The sequence below is a fragment of the Mustela erminea genome, chromosome 3 (assembly GCF_009829155.1).
Source record: "Mustela erminea isolate mMusErm1 chromosome 3, mMusErm1.Pri, whole genome shotgun sequence".
Lineage (NCBI taxonomy): Eukaryota > Metazoa > Chordata > Mammalia > Carnivora > Mustelidae > Mustela > Mustela erminea.
The window spans coordinates 73,298,523-73,315,761 of NC_045616.1; the positions used below are offsets into that span (position 1 = coordinate 73,298,523).

Consider the following 17,239-nt stretch of genomic DNA (forward strand, 5'->3'; position numbering starts at 1 on the left):
GCTGACTTTTGCAGAAATACAAGACTATATTTATTTATAGAGCATACATTCTGTGTTAAGTAACAGTTCATGGAACTGCATCACATCTGGCCTACAGTGCTATTAAAGTTTATTCCCCCCCTTTAAGTAACAGAGAAATCTTTAAAATTTTTAAAAAGTATCTGGATTTCAAATGAGAAACAAAGTTAAGAACTACATAAATTTTTACAGTGCAAAAACTACTACACCGTACCTGTAGGAATTCTGTTGATGATAAAAAGATATAACCATTGATGATCTTAAAGCAGGTTCTGAGATTTTCTGAACTTAGTTCTGCCAATGAATTTATTTTAAAAAGGAAAGGTTAATTCAATGTTCAAAATCAGTTTAAATGAAGCAATTTATTTAAAACTAATTTATATATCCTTCTTTACAAACCTTCTGAGTGCTGTTCAGACTACTGGGATATAAACAGCTATCCAAAAACTGACATCAACCTGTAACTGAGTACCTCCCCATATACCTGCCACTAGTTAAAATAATTTAGGAAAAAAAAATTAAGCACCAAGTTTGTTTCTCCCCCTTACAGAAAACAAGCACATAACCATATGAACCAAACTTTTCATTTCAAACTACATTTCTAGTGCCAGCATGGTAAATGACAAGTAACGGAATCATACTACCATCACATTTTTACATGTGCTTAAATGATTCACTCAGTAAGCATTTACTGAGTGCTACTGCACTGGTATTGAATACGCTACACTACTTATGAAAAGAGTCCTCTCATACTCCAAAAACTTTTACTACTGTGTTTAGGTAATTCTCAATCCTTGGACTCATCTTCAAATCTGCTCCCCTGTAATAATTTACACATGAAAAATATTCCTAAAAATGTAACTACCAGAATAGCATGGGAAAGGATACTGTATTTAGCTGTTCTAGATCAAAGCAGAAAACTATTTTATTAAAACTGTACATGATCAAATTTTCATAGTGTTATTTTACATGTTTTATCACATAAAATAGTACAACAGAATACAAATCTTATGTGTATAATTTACAGATCAAAACATGACCCCAAATGTTAATTTTCAAAATTCTCTTCACTTGCAATAGGACACATTAAAAAAAGATTTTTGTTTTCCTGACGAAATACTGACCTAGGCTCTAGCTCGTAAATAACTCCTTTACTACTACAGGAAGAAGACATTCTCTTCAGATAGGAATTCCCCATACACTTTTATAAGAAAGGGAAAATCTTACTCCCTGCTCAAAATGTCTTTTAAAAGCACACATATACTTTAGGATTCAAAAGAGTAATTAAAAATGAAAATTGTGGAAAGGACAGGGATGAATCAACTTGTTACCGTGCTAATGAAAGACATAAAAAGAAATAATGAAGGCTGTCATATAAATATTTTTCACATGAGAAGATGAAATCTCAGGGTAAATGGGCAAGCCTTTAACCTGTATAAAGTTATTGTTAGGAAAATTCAATGCCTTCTTCTCGTCCAGCAGAAAGTTCAGTCAAGTTTGGACTTGTGTACACTCTTTAGCAGGCCAACATTGAAGAGCAGAATGGAAATGACTATGATAAGCAAGGATAGAATTATTCAAGTGAGAACTTAAAATGGCTGCACACCAGGCATGTCTAATTTCTAAGACACTGTCATCTCAACTTTTACTAATATACATGATGAAGGAAACAGTATTTAAGGACTGGTTTCAAAAACCACAGTGTCTCTATTTGAAGATATTTTATTTGTGGATACTTTATTTGCAGATACCTTAAGAACTATTCCTGGATCCATCTACAGAAGGAAATACTCAAGTGACTAGGTCATGTCATACTATTTTCTATGTCTCCATCATGGCAAGGTTAGCCTTTACTCAACTTTCCAGGGCATGCTATCATGCCTAACTTAAAGTACAGTGAATGTTGTTCATTATATCCATGAGCTCCTACTGAGACTGAGGAATACAGTCTGGTTTAGTATCAGAAGGAGCTTTACTTCAAGATGCAAGAGATCTGTATTTACATTCAGACCCTGTGAATAACATAAATCAAATACTCTCAATCAGGGGCTACTGCCTCTTACAAGACATCTGACAAGGTCTGGAAATGGGTTGTTACAAATGGCATCTAGTGGGCTGAGGTTAAGGAGGCTATTAACCTTCCTACAATGTACTCAACAGCCCCTCAAAACAAAAAATTACGTGATCCAAAATGTCCATAGTCTCCAGATTGAAAATCCCTAATTTAAATGATCAAGTTTTTCTTTCACAGCCTATGAATGAACTCAGAGGCAAATCTCTGGCCCAAAGTAACTAATTATACTGAGCACATATGATTTATATCTATTAGTCTAATTAAAACTTTTACTCTGTAAAATTCTTTTTTCTCCCTCTATTCCTTTGTTCCTGTAATCTGTACTTTCATATTACATTTTATTTATTTCCTTAAAGTCTCTGTTGTTCTTCAGTAACAAATTACTAAATTACATTAAAGAGATTCAATAGGAATCTACATTTAACCATAGTATTTAATTTTATGTTGGGAAAGGACACTATCATCATTTCTCCTTTTATTTCAAATTCTGATATTATAGGAAGGCTATACTGTATAAGAGAGCCTACAACATCATGAAGACAGATAGGGAAAAGCCCTTCTAAATCAGATAAAAAGTTAACAGCAGAAAAATTTCACTGGTCAAGGAACATTAGTTTGACATTTATAACAACACTGGCAAGGAACAGCTAACTATCTTCCAAGTAATGAGAATACTAAGTAAATTAACATTATAAAACAGATTTAAATGATTTTAAAAACAAGCCCTGAGAACTAAGTTAATCAAAAATTATTTTGGGACAGAAGCAAGATGGCAGAGGAGTAGCAGACTGAAATGACACCCGGTCCCAGAAGTTCAGCTAGATAGTTACCAAACCATTCTGAACACCCACAAACTCAACAGGAGACAGAAGAAAAGAAGAGCAGCAATTCTAGGAACAGAAATTTGACCACTTTCTGAAAGGTAGGACTTACAGAGAAGTGAATCTGAAGCTATGGGAAAAGAGACCGCGACAGTGGGGGGTGCAGGAGGGCCGGATCCTACCAAGCAGTGGAGCAGCGAAGCACAAGATCAGAACTTTTAGAAGTCTACTCCACGACTTAGCTCCAGAGGCTAAGCAGGTGTGGACCCCTCAGGGGGACAGTGAGGTCAGAGTCCCATGGGTCACAGAAAGATAGGGGATGTCTCTGAGTGTGGCAGAGCTGCCAGGTATCAGAGCAGGGAAGCCGACTAAAGAGACAGAGCCCAGGAGTGAGTTTTAATATTGGGGTTACCTTGAACTGTGATCCAAGGCACAGTCGGGCCACTGCACTTCCAGCAGGGAGCCCACAAGTGGCGGATCCAGAAAAAGCCCTCCTTCCTCCTCTGGGAGAAGCGGCACAGGAGCATGGGGCAGGAATCTGATGGGTTTGAACACTCCAAACAGGTCTGAGTGCCAGAGACAGAAATGCTCGGTCACAGGCTGGGTAAGTACGGAGTGCCATGGAGACCAGGGAGACAGGAGGGATTGACTGCTTTGCTCTGAAGGCGCAGTGAGGAGTGGGGCCCCGAGCTCTCAGCTCCTCTGGGCCAGAGATGGGTAAACCGCAATTTTCATTCTTGTTCTCCAAAGCTCTACGGAAATCAGAAATCACTCAGGGAACAAAAGCTACTGAGAGCAAACCTGAGCAGATTCCTTAGCCTGGCCCCTGGCAAGGGCGGTGCAATTCCGCCTCGGGCAAAGACATTTGAGAATCAATGCAACAGGCCCCTCCCCAAGAAGATCAGCAAGAACATCCAGCCAAGGACAATCTCACTGATCAACAGTAGTGGAATTCCAGAGCTAGGGGAAAGCAACGCACAGAATTCATGGCTTTTTCCCCATGATGCCTTAGTCTTGCCCCGTTAAATTTTTTAAATTTTATTTTATTTCTTATTCTATTTTTTGTTTAACTTTTCCTCTTTCCTCTTCTAACGTTTTTTAACTAGTTTATCTTAACAATACCTTTCGTAAAAAAAAATCTTTTTAAACCTTCATTGTTATAGTCATATTTTATCCTTCGTTATATTTAACCTTATTTTTTGGCTTTTTCCCTTTAAAATTTTGGGATGCAATTTCTTCTAATAAATCAAAATATACCCTAAATCTAGCACATGGCTTTGTTCTAGTCTCCAGCCTGAGCACATTCTTCATCCTTTGTTTTTTTCTTTTTCCAACCAACTTATCAATGCCTTTCTTAGAATTTTTTTTTAAATGCTCATCTTTATAGTCATATTCCACCCCTTCATTGTGTCTACCCTTATTTTTGTAAATACATAAGTTTTTCTTTCTTTCAATTTTTGGAAGCTAGCTTCTTCTAAGAGACCAGAATACACACAAAATCAAGTGGGTGGCACTGTTCTATGCACCAGTCTAATACATATATGAATTTTTTTAAATTTTTTAAAATTTTATTTCCTTTTCCCCCCCTATCTTTGCCCCCCGGTTTTGGGTCTCTTCTGATTTGATTAGCAAACAATTTCTGGGGTCGTTGCCACCCCTTTAGTATTTTATTCTCTCGTTCATATAATTTATTTTTATCTTGATAAATTGACAAGGCAGAAAAACCACAAAAAAAAAGAATAAGAGGTAGTACCATCGGCTAGGGAACTAATCAATACAGACATTGGTAATATGTCAGAACTAGAGTTCAGAATGATGATTATCAGGTGCTAGCTGGGCTCGAAAAAGTCATGGAAGATATCAGAGAAACACTTTCTGGAGAAATAAAAGAACTAAAATCTAACCAAGCTGAAATCATAAGAGCTATTAATGAGGTGCAATAAAAATGGAGGCTCTTACTGCTAGGATAAATGAGGCAGAAGAGAGAATTAGTGATATAGAAGACCAAATGATGGAGGATAAAGAAGCTGAGCAAAAGAGAGACAAAAACCTACAGGACCATGAGGGGAAAATTCAAGAGATAAGTGATACCGTAAGATGAAACAATATTAGAATAATTGGGATCACAGAAGAAGAAGAAAGAGAGGGGCAGAAGGGATATTGAAGTGAATTATAGCAGAGAATCTCCCTAATATGGCAAAGGGAACAAGCATCAAAATCCAGGAGGCACAAAGACCACCCCTCAAAATCAATTAAACAAGGTCCACACCACATAATCCAATAGTAAAACTTACAAGTCTTAGTGACAAAGAGAAGATCCTGAAAGTAGCTCAGGACAAGAGTTCTGTAATATACAATGGTAGAAATATTAGATTGGCAGCAGACTTACCTACATAGATCTGGAAAGCCAGAAAGAAATGGCATGATATATTCAGAGCATTAAGTGAGAAAAATATGCAGCCAAGAATACTATATCCAGCTAGACTATCATTGAAAATACAAAGAGAGATAAAAAGCTTTCAGCACAGAAAAAACTAAAAGAATTTGCAAACATCAAACCAGCCCTACAGGAAATATTGAAGAGGGTCCACTAAGCAAAGAGAGCCTCAAAGTAGTAGACCAGAAAGGAATAGAGACAATATACAGTAACAGTCACCTTACAGGCCATACAATAGCACTAAATTCATATTTTTCAATAGCCACCGTGAATGTAAATGGGCTAAATGACCCAATCAAAAGACATAGGATATCAGAAAAAATAAAAAAACAAGACCCATCCATATGCTTTCTACAAGAAACTCATTTTAGACCCAAAGGCACCTCCAAATTTAAACTGAGGAGATGAAAAAAATTTACCAAGCTAATAGACATCAAAAGAAAGTGGGGGGGGGGGGGCGTGGGCGCCTGGGTGGCTCAGTGGTTAAAGCCTCTGCCTTAGACTCAGGTCATGATCCCAGGGTCATGGGATCGAGCCTCACATCGGACTCTCTGCTTAGCAGGGAGCCTGCCTCCTCCTCCTCTCTCTCTCTGCCTGCCTCTCTGCCTACTTGTGATCTGTCTGTCAAATAAATAAAAATCTTAAAAAAAATAAAAAAAGAAAGAAAGAAAGCTGGGATGGCAATCCTCATATCAGACAAATCAGATTTTAAGCCAAAAAATATGAGATGAAGAAGGACACTAAATCACACTTAAAGAGTCTGCCCAACAAGAAGATCTAACAATTTTAAATATCTATGCCCCTAACATGGGAGCAGCCAACTATATAAACCAATTAATAACAAAATCAAAGAAACACATCAACAATAATACAATAATAGTAGGGGACTTTAACACCCCCCTCACTGAAATGGACAGATCATCCAAGCAAAAGATCAACAAGGAAATAAAGGCCTTAAATGACCCACTGGACCAGATGACAGCACAGATATATTCAGAATATTCCATACCAAAACAACAGAATAGTGCACATGGAACATTCTCCAGAATAGATCACATCCTGGGTCACAAATCAGGCCTCAACTGGTACCAAAAGATTGGGATCATTCCCTGCACATTTTCAGACCACAGTGCTCTGAAACTAGAACTCAGTCACAAGAGGAAATCTGGTAAGAACCCAAATGCATGGATGCTAAAGAACATCCTACTAAAGAATGAATGGGTCAACCAGGAAATTAAAGGAGAATTGAAAAAATTCATGGAAACAAATGATAATAAAAACACAACGGTTCAAAATGTGTGCGACACAGCAAAGAGAGTCCTGAGAGGAAAACATGTAGTGATACAAGCCTTTCTCAAGAAACAAGAAAGGTCTCAAATACACAACCTAACCCTACACCTAAAGGAGCTGGAGAAAGAACAGCAAAGAAAGCCTAAACCCAGCAGAAGAGAAATAATAAAGATCGGAGCAGAAATCAGTGAAACAGAAACAAACAAACAAACAAACAAATAGAACAAATCAACGAAACTAGAAGCTGGTTTTTTGAAAGAATTAATAAGATTGATAAACCCCTAGCCAGACTTATCAAAAAGAAAACAGAAAGGACCCAAATTAATAAAACCATGAATGAAAGAGGAGAGATCACAATTAATACAAAAGAAATACAGCTATAAGAACATATTATGAGCAACTCTACGCCAGCAAATTTAACAATCTGGAAGAAATGGATGCATTCCTAGAAACATATAAACTACCACAACTGAACCAAGAAGAAACAGAAAACCTGAACAGACCCATAACCAGTAAGGAGACTGAAGTAGTCTTCCAAAACCTCCCAACAAACAAAGAGCCCAGGGCCAGACGGCTTCCCAGGGGAATTCTACCTAACATTTAAAGAAGAATTAGGGGCGCCTGGTGACTCAGTAGGTTAAGTCTCTGCCTTCGGCTCACGTCATGATCTCAGGGTCCTGGGATCAAGCCATGCATCGGGCTCTCTGCTCAGCACGGAGCCTGCTTCCCCCTCTCTCTGCCTGACTCTCTGCCTACTTAGATCTCTCTCTCTCTCAAATAAATAAATAAAATCTTTTTAAAAAAAAATTTAAAGAAGAATTAATACCTATTCTTCTTAAACTGTTCCAAAAAATAGAAATGGAAGGAAAACTTCCAAACTCATTTTATGAGGCCAGCATTTCCTTGATCCCAAAACCAAACCAAGAACCCAGCAAAAAGGAGAATTAAAAACTAATATCCCTGATGAGCACAGATGCAAAAATTCTCACCAAAATACTAGCCAACAGGATCCAATGGTACAAAAATAAACTCAAAATCGACGAAAGACCTCAATGTGAGAAAAGAATCCATCAAAATCCTTGAGGAGAACACAGGCAGCAACCTCTTCAACCTCCCCCGTAGCAACTTCTTCCTAGGAACATTGCCAAAGTCAAGGGAAGCAAGAGCAAAAATGAACTACTGGGACTTCATCAAGATCAAAAGCTTTTGCACAGCAAAGGAAACAGTCAACAAAACCAAAAGACAACTGACAGAATGGGCGAAGATATTAACAAATGACATATCAGAAAAAGGGCTAGTATCCAAAATCTATAAAGAACTTATCAAACTCAACACCCAAAGAACAAATAATCCAATCAAGAAATGGGCATGAACAGACATTTCTGCAAAGAAGAAAGCCAGATGGCCAACAGACAGATGAAAAAATGCTCCACACCACTCAGATCAGGGAAATACAAATCAAAATCATACTGAGATACCACCTCACACCAGTCAGGATGGCTAAAATTAACAAGTCAGGAAACAACAGATGTTGGCGAGGATGCAGAGAAAGGGGGAATGTCAGTGGGAATGCAAGCTGGTGCAGCCACTCTGGAAAACAATATGAAGGTTCCTCAAAAAGTTGAAAATGGAGCTACCCTATGATCCAGCAATTGCTCAACTGAGTATTTACCCTAAAAAGATACAAATGTAGTGATCCACTGGGGTACATGCACCCACATGTTTATGGCAGCAATGTCCACAATTAGCCAAACTATGGAAAGAACCTAGATGTGCATCAACAGATGAATGGATAAAGAGGTGGTGTGTATATATATACAATGGAATACTATACAGCCATCAAAAGAAATGAAATCTTGCCATTTGCAATGATGTGGATGGAACTAGAGGGTATTATGCTAAACAAAATAAGTCAATCAGAGAAAGACAATTATCATATGATCTCTATGATATGAGGAATGTGAGAAGCAGGGCAGGGGGTTTGGGAGGTAGAGAAGGAAAATATGAAACAAGATGGGATCAGGAGGGAGACAAATCATAAGAGACTCTTAATCTCACAAAACAAAGGGGGTGGGGGGGGAAGGGAAAGGGTGGTTGGGTTATGGACATTAGGGAGGGTATGTAATATGGTGAGGGTGGTGATATGTGTAAGCCGAATGATTCACGGACCTATACCCCTGGGGCAAATAATACATTACATGTTAATAAGAATAATTAATTTAAAAAGTGTCTTTTAGTGATAGCTTCTGGTTCCACTTTAAATTCCTCTGGTTCTACTTACATTTAGGAAAAAGGATATAAAATGAATTTTAGCCTTGTATTTATTCACAATTTACACCTTAAAAATCATTAACTTAAACATCTAAATAGCATTCAATATTGTTGGTTTTACATATTTTAAATGAAAATGAGAAAATTTCTGCAAAAGCTTTATTTCTACTTATAAGAAATACTTGCTATCATATTTGGTAAGTAAATTTAAAAATCATGGATATAATGACAAAGAATATGTTTTCACTGATAAGAAAACTAAGTATTCCTTTTGATCTATATTCTTAAAAGATTAAAATAAATATTCTGGTTATATTTCAAAATAAATACTAAAGCTCTTATGAAAGAATATATATGCAAAATGCTACATATAAAAATTATAAAAGTTAGAATAAAGGTAACACTGCTGTCAAAGTATACTAAACATGCACAGGTATAATGTGCAAATAGAATTTCTTCCCCTTTTCAAAACAAATATACATACTATAATGCATAAACCAAATCATATACGGTGTTTGTTTTCAAAGAGAAAAGCAGGAAATAAACTAATTTAATAGCATCCATATAATCTATATTCACTGCTACTATCTGTGAAATACAGAATTTTTAAATTTTTTGAGTATTAAAAAAACTTAAACCTAATTATCAATTATCACAAGGATGAAATTTCACTAGTTCTTGATTTAGTTAGGTAAAAATCCTTCAGATACTGTGGTTACTTTTTCTTTTAAATTAGCAGTAATATTAACAGTAATATTAACATATATAATTGCAAAACAAATAATCTTTACTAAAATGCACTATAAAAAAATAACCTTTACTATGTGGCAGACACTGTTTTTTTTTAACGATTTATTTATAGTATATATTCGTGCACATGCTCTCTCTCTATATATAGAGCACGTGCATGCTCATGCAAGCAGGGAAAGGACCAGAGAGATGGGCAGAATCTCAAACTGACTCCCCACTGAGGGTGGAGCCTAATGCAGGGTTTGATCTAATGACCCTGGTATCATGACCCGAGCCAAAATCAAGAGTCAGATGCTTCACCAACTGAGCCACCCAGGTGCCCCCACCAGACACTGTTCTAAACACAGAAAGTCCTTACTGATTCATCAGGTCTATGCATCAACTACAGAGCTTTCTATGGTTAAACTGTACTATGGTGCTTACCCAAGTCTAAACTCAAAATAGTGTCATAGAGTCTTAGTAGTCAATGCTTTTGTTTAAATCTTTTTTTTCCTGTCTATCAACCCTTCTCTTGTTACACTGTAAAGGTCAGGCAGGTTGAATTTGGGGTCAAATAGCACAGGCAGAGTGACATCACTGTATAAAGTCACCCATAAGTGAAAATGGCTGAATCCTCTTCATGACAAAGCTGGCAATGGCTCTGGATGAGGTTTCTATTCCTAGGTCAAGCACAAAAAAACACTGTGGATTTATTAGAATAACACCGTATTTGGTGTCCAGGTTAGGAAGAGTAAAACTAAAAGGCCTTCAGCAGAGAGTTAAGGGAAGTGAAAAGGATAACTTCAAATCTCATTCCCTGTGGTTTCTTTCTTTTTTTTTTTTTTTTAAGATTTTATTTATTTATTTGTCAAAGAGAAAGCGAGAGCGAGCACAAGCAGACAGAGTGGCAGAGTCAGAGGGAGAAGCAGGCTCCCTGCGGAGCAAGGAGCCCGATGTGGGACTCGATCCCAGGATGCCGGGATCATGACCTGAGCCGAAGGCAGCTGCTTAACCAACTAAGCCACCCAGGCGTCCCTCCCTGTGGTTTCTTAAAGACAGATAAAACTTTTTTAGGAGACCAGCAACAAGCAACTGGTCTACTGTCACAGTCTTCATCTTTGGGAATTTTTTCAACAATTTTATAGGGACATTAGATGATAAATGGCAAGTGGCTCTTTATTACAAAACAGATGGTGTTTTGCTTATTATTTGAGACCTGTTCTGGAGAATGGGGTAAAATAATAGAAAATCTGAAAAAAGTGTGAAGGACTGATTACCTTATCTACCTACCCACTGCAACTATCCAGCAAATGACATGTTTTCTAATTAGTTATAATAGTGTTTTAGTACACATATGTTGATCTGTCCAAAAGTTAATCTACTTTTCTGGTATGTGATTATAACTCAGTAATATTTTGCCTCTAATAAAACTACTCACTACAATGAATTCCCAGAAAAAAAACAGTCTTAAGATATTGCTGTAAATGCCCTCCCCTGACATTATTTAGTTAGTAGACACAAAGTTCTAATGAAGGAATTAAAGTTGCTTCTTGGATCACTTTTAAAGAATGGTTACTATGAATGCAAAAAACTTAAATTTTACATTTTATAAATAAATGATAGTATTCTTCAGACTGAAAAAGAATCGTAAAGGTGCGTAAACTGCATTATATACAATATTTATATTACTCCACGGATTTAAATGTGAATCTCTACTGGTAAAATCTCTCACAAAACAACTCTATAAACAAAATACTGTGTTTTTTAAAAATGCAAGGAATTACCTAATTGTGAATGGTAGGCAACATATAACCGGAAAGTATTCCCTAGCATTAATTATCAACAGAATACATGTTCAGATTGTAAAAACAATACAAAATAAAAAACTACTGAGAACTCATCCAGGGTGGCCAAAATAGACTAAGGCCCCACTCCTAGTAGTGTCGAGTTCTCCCAACCCATGTGCCACAAATGATGGTTCTAGAACATTATTCATGATTTTGCATGTTTATACATCAGTACTACTTAAAGAAACAATAAATATAATTTGCCAATATTTAATAGTCTTCATGTTTTTGGTGCCTTAGCTAAATCAGAAATATGTAGAGTTCATCTGTGAACAAGTGACAGCATAAAATCATTTTGTAAAGAAACTGGATAATACCACGGTATACAGAAGCAGCTTTACAATACAATTTTTTAAATACCTTACAGAACCTACTATGAAACATAAAAACTTTACCAAAGTTCAAACTTAATATGGAATTAATATTACAAGAACACTGTTTTGGCTTTATTTATTTAGTAAATTTGGTGCCTACTCTTTAATAAGCAGAAATGGTTCTAAAAAGTTATACAAAAACATATCTAAAAACTATTAAAACACTATTAAACTTGTTTGTGAATATGAGGGACTTCTGTAAAAATGGAAGGTATAATTTAAAGTCACCTATAGGGCCCCAAATTATGGCTGCATTCAAAACAGTATTGTGTTTACACTTTCACACATACCAAGAAGTGGGGACATATTCTGAAATATACGAAGCAACTCTGGTGTAACACATGGGCTGTTTTCCAAAGTCACTAACCTAGGAAGAAAAACAGATGATTAAGTCTCTTTCTATAACCATTAAGCTGTTAATAATACAACTTACTAAAAAACTCCCATCTAAAGAAAGAAAAATGGACAATACAGTAAGTTATAAAAGTTATCTTTCTAGGAAAAAAATTACCAAATTTGTCAAAATTTAAAACCTATCTATAAATCATATATTATTATTCCTATATACACAGCAAAAATAGTAAGGGAAGTAACTACATACTAAAATATTTCTATTAAAATTTTAATGATAAAGCAAAAGCTTTATCCTTGACTGTATACAGTCAAGGAGAGACAAAAATTGCTTTGTTTTTATTTTTCCGTCACATGTAATTCACGTGTCCTTTCAACAGACACTGGGAAATATCAAAGAAGCAATGTATAAAAAATAAAATATATATGGGTCCTGGTTTATCACAGAAGTGTGTAGCTAGTATATCTCCTCAGTCCCCACCCAGGAAGTGATGGAAAAAAAACATGATTGTCACAACAGCTGAAAGAAAAGAGTAGAAGGAGATCCTATTCAAAATCTAACTTTCATTATCAAAACTCTTACCCTATTATAAACAGAGAGTAAGTCCTTAATCTGGTAAGAGAGTACCTACCAAACACTTGTAGAAACACAACTAACGGTGATATTCGAAACCAGTCTCTTCGAAAAACAGAATCACACTTCAAAAAATATACTCTCTTTTTCACTTTGTTTACCTTCACATCTATTGAGTGCATGTATGGAGGGATCCTCGCATAATATGACAAAGAAATTATTAAAGACACAAGGGTGAGAGGAAAAAGTTAAACAGTCTTTATTCACAGAAGATATGACTGACAAGAGAGGGAGAACAAATTCATAAAAAAGTACTTAAATCACTAAGAGACTTCACAAGGTTGCTAAATATGTCAATACACTGTATATAAAAATCAACTCAATTTCTTTACATCAAAACAAATACTTAAGATTTAAATAGGTATTTCTAAAAGAGTCACTGATACAAATACCGAGCATCATAAAGATGTCAATTCTCTCTGAATTGTTATACAAAAATCAATAAAACTTCAATTTAAATCCCCACAGGCTTTTTCCTAGAAATTAGGAAAGCTGAGTTCTAAAAGGATTTAGAAGGCAAGGGACCAAGAATAAACAAGAAATTTTTTAAGGAAACAAAACATATGGAGGTGACTGGGGGAGATACTTCTTTTACTGCATATCAGAACTTACTATAAAAATCAATGTATTTAATATCGTAAACAGAGTAACACAAGAAACAGACCTGCTGGTTTATGACAGCGGCAGCTCCCAAGTTAAGACTGGACAATCAGTCACTGATCATGAGCTACTGGGCCACTACCTCACACGAAATAAAGAAATCAATTCTTCATTTATATTTATTTATTGATATTTATATGAGAAGGGTAAGCCTTTATTTTACATGTCAGGAGAATATAATTATAGCTTTAAGTTAACGAAAGATTAAAGAGATAAATATAACTACATTAAAGTTAACAGTTACTGTGTATCAAAAGATGCTGCAAAAAAAGTCAAAATATAAGTCACATACTGGAAGATGATTTCCAATACATGTAACTGAAAAGGAAGCAGTACCCAAGGAATGAATACACATAAGAGGTTAATAAGAGACTAATGTAGAGAGCACATGAAAAAGCATTCCAAAGAGGATCCATCCAAATGTTGTAAATAAACCTGACTATAAAAAATATAAAAAGATAATGAACTAGTAATCAAGAAAATATAAAATATAAACAAAACAAGGTACAATTTTACCCCTACCAGATAAATCGGACATAATAGGTATTGGCAAAGCTACAGAACAGTGAGAAGTCTTGCACAGTGCTGGCAGGAGGAAGTTATTAGTCTCATCACTTGGAAAGTAATTATTATCTGAAAAAGTGGAATATGTATATGTGCACATACTTATGACCTAGTAAATAAGTCTCATACATCTGCATACATTGTCATGTACAAAATGTACAGCTGCATTATTTGAATATCAACCAAAATGGTGTATGAGTAAATGAACTGTGACATGCACACCCTTAAACTCATCAATATGGATCAATCTTAGAACAGGGAGCAAAAAATAAATAAACAAGTTAGAACACAAGCTATAAAATTTGTATGAAGTTAGAATATACTGTTTAGACACACACACACACACACACACACGTGTGTGATTTTAAAAACATTACAGTACAAGAAAGAAAACCAAGGAATGAAAACCAAAAAACTGGTAGAGTGGGTCATCCCTGAAATGAAAACAGGAGAATTTAATAACCATGCAATACCATGGGCTTCAAAGACACTCTTACTATCCCATTTCTTAACATGGGTACAGGAAATGGATTTTCATTTTATATAAGTTATAAATATTTATAAATAATATGACTTCCCTATATTTATCTATGAACTATTTCACAATTTTAAATGCCAGAATTGGGAAGAGGAAAGGGGGACACAAGAGAAACCAGCCACCCTGAAAATGAAGTACGTGCCACATATATAAGCAAAGATATTTTTAGACACTTTAATTAGATCAACAAGAACAGGATTTGATTCCATTTTTGAAGAATAAAACAGGAGATTTCAAAAATTTTATCTTATTCAGAATACCTCTAAAATAATAAAGTCAAAAGAAAAAACACAATTTGGTTATGACAGTTCAGTGAGAAAAAAATTGATGGGCATATTCTAAATCTCAGATGTTTCAAACTCTGTCATTTGATCCAAATTAAAATTCCATATCAATTTTTCCCTCCCAATGTCATTACCTTAGTAAAAAGACCATTCAGGTCATTGTCACTCTTGATGCCTATGCTGGTTGCCACAATATAAGCCATACTATTTAAAAAAGGAAAAAAATCTTGAAAAGTTTAAAGTACTTAAAAATAAAAAATAAAATGACATGGCATATAACTCCAACTTCAAATGAAGAATAAGAAAGTAAGAAAGAGAGACAAAGTCAAAGCACTAAAGGAAAGAGACAAGTTACTATTCTTAGGAATAATTAGACAAAGTTATATGTACCAGCATCTTTAACTAGAGAAATATGTTTTAATGTTACTCTTCCACAAAATAATACAGGAAACATGGACCATCAGGTAAAAAGGTATATCAATTTAACAACTAAATGTAAGAGCGTGAAAATTCTTTTGAGGTAAAGCATCTTTGGTTAAATTAAAATACAAAATATAAAAATAAGCCTCATATACACAGGAAAATTTCAAACAGAAAAGCTAAAATGTAAACATTTAACAAAGACAATTAAGTCAAATCTAAGTAATATAAGCCATGTGATATTATTATCAGATAAAATTTAAATTCAAAGTAATTAAAAGGTGAAAAGTTAATCAATGCATACATATATACTTCATCACATGATGCTTCACGAAAATATTTTAAATTTTAAATACTGTGTTTACTTATTAAATATTTTAACAATATATAAAAATACCAAAAATTTTGCGCGGTGAATAACAGCTTTTAAAAGTTACAGATCAGGAATGCTAGAAATAAAAAGGGAAACTGATACAAAAGAACTAGATGGATATTTTAATAAACCAGTGTCAAAATTAAGAAGTAAAACACTGATTTGAACTATACAACCTACTAGTTAGAAAGAATAAAGAATGCATCTTTGATATCATCATTACTATTGATATGAATATCTGACAAAAGCAAAGCCTATAGTCATTAAAATTTATATTAATTTTTTAAAAATTGAGCAAGTGATATGTTGTATTTACAATGCAGTAAATCTAGACCTGAATCATACATTTCAGTACGAGCAAAAAATAAATGAGATTGAGTCAAAAAAGACATTAAAAATCCATAATGCTACCACCAAAATAAAAAACAGGATGTTCTCTATCAAGATTTATGGGAAATAGGCAGTTAAAATCCAAGACAAATTCACAGCTTGACATGTTTTAGCACTTAAGAAAAACAAAAGTAATAAAGTAACCATTTTTATAGCTTTAAGAAAATACACCCATCTAAGTGTAGGAAGTAAAAAATCGGAAGGAGAAATAAAGGATAGAAACATAGGAAAACTCATAAAATCTAACATGTGCTTCTTTCATATTAATAAAAAGAAAAATCTCTAATAATTGTACTTTTAAAAAGAGGTAAAACAAAAAAACTGCAAATAACAGAGATAAGGGAAATGTATATAAGGCTTTTTTAAAATTAGTATTGTAAGGTATTAAGTACCCAGACTGTAACAGACAAGAAAAATCAAAACCCAAGGATGTATAAACAACTAAGAAACAACCTGAGAATATTAACAAACTGTGACTCATTCCTCAGCCAAAGCCATGAATCCATTTTCAGTTCCCTTTATTACTAAATTTTCAAATCATCCAAAGAGTTACTGTATTATAGATATCATTCCAGTATGAAAAAAAATCACTTTTAAAAACTGATAAATTGGTAAAAGAAACATGACATTGATATGAAATCAAACAGCATCACAAAATATGGACTACCAATCCAACTCATTTATAATTAAAGGAAAAACATAAAATCTGATAAAACACCAGAATATAGACTCATATGACATATTAAAAGAATTCACCCTAGCAAGAAGAGGTTTTTTAAAGAGAACAGTTTGGGGGGTTTTTATTTTGTTGTTGTTTTTTAAGACTCTAAATCTCCTAAGATGATGGCAAAAGGCAATCAAACTGGTTTTGGGTTTTGGTTTTTTTTTTAAATGATGAAGAGCATATTAAAATCAATAGTATACAGCTGATGCTTATTGTTGACCAGTCTCCATTACCACACTGTACTTCATTTAGAAACAAAAAAACCTGAACAAAAAATCTGTTCAAAGTTTGCTCAAATTCTGTTTAAAAATATTTACAGATTACATGTTTATGTTTGTTAAGAAGAAAAAAAATTAACAAGCTAAATCACAGAAGGTAGGTCAAATGACAAAAACTTAAGGTAAGTAGCAAGAGGAAATGATAAATGTAAGAGCATTGAT

At 34.5% G+C, this 17,239-nt stretch overlaps 1 protein-coding gene across 4 annotated transcripts in view; it reads right to left on the reverse strand.

The window, feature by feature from the left end:
• IPO11 (importin 11) overlaps positions 1-17,239 on the reverse strand; it is a 215,873-nt gene that overhangs the window by 98,695 nt on the left and 99,939 nt on the right. For all 4 annotated transcript variants that reach the window (XM_032336151.1, XM_032336150.1, XM_032336152.1 and 1 more), the window contains 2 exons: positions 12,152-12,228; positions 233-312 (listed from right to left, as the gene is read on the reverse strand). In XM_032336151.1, the coding sequence (XP_032192042.1) occupies positions 233-312; positions 12,152-12,228 (157 nt within the window). The remainder of the gene's footprint in view (positions 1-232; positions 313-12,151; positions 12,229-17,239) is intronic.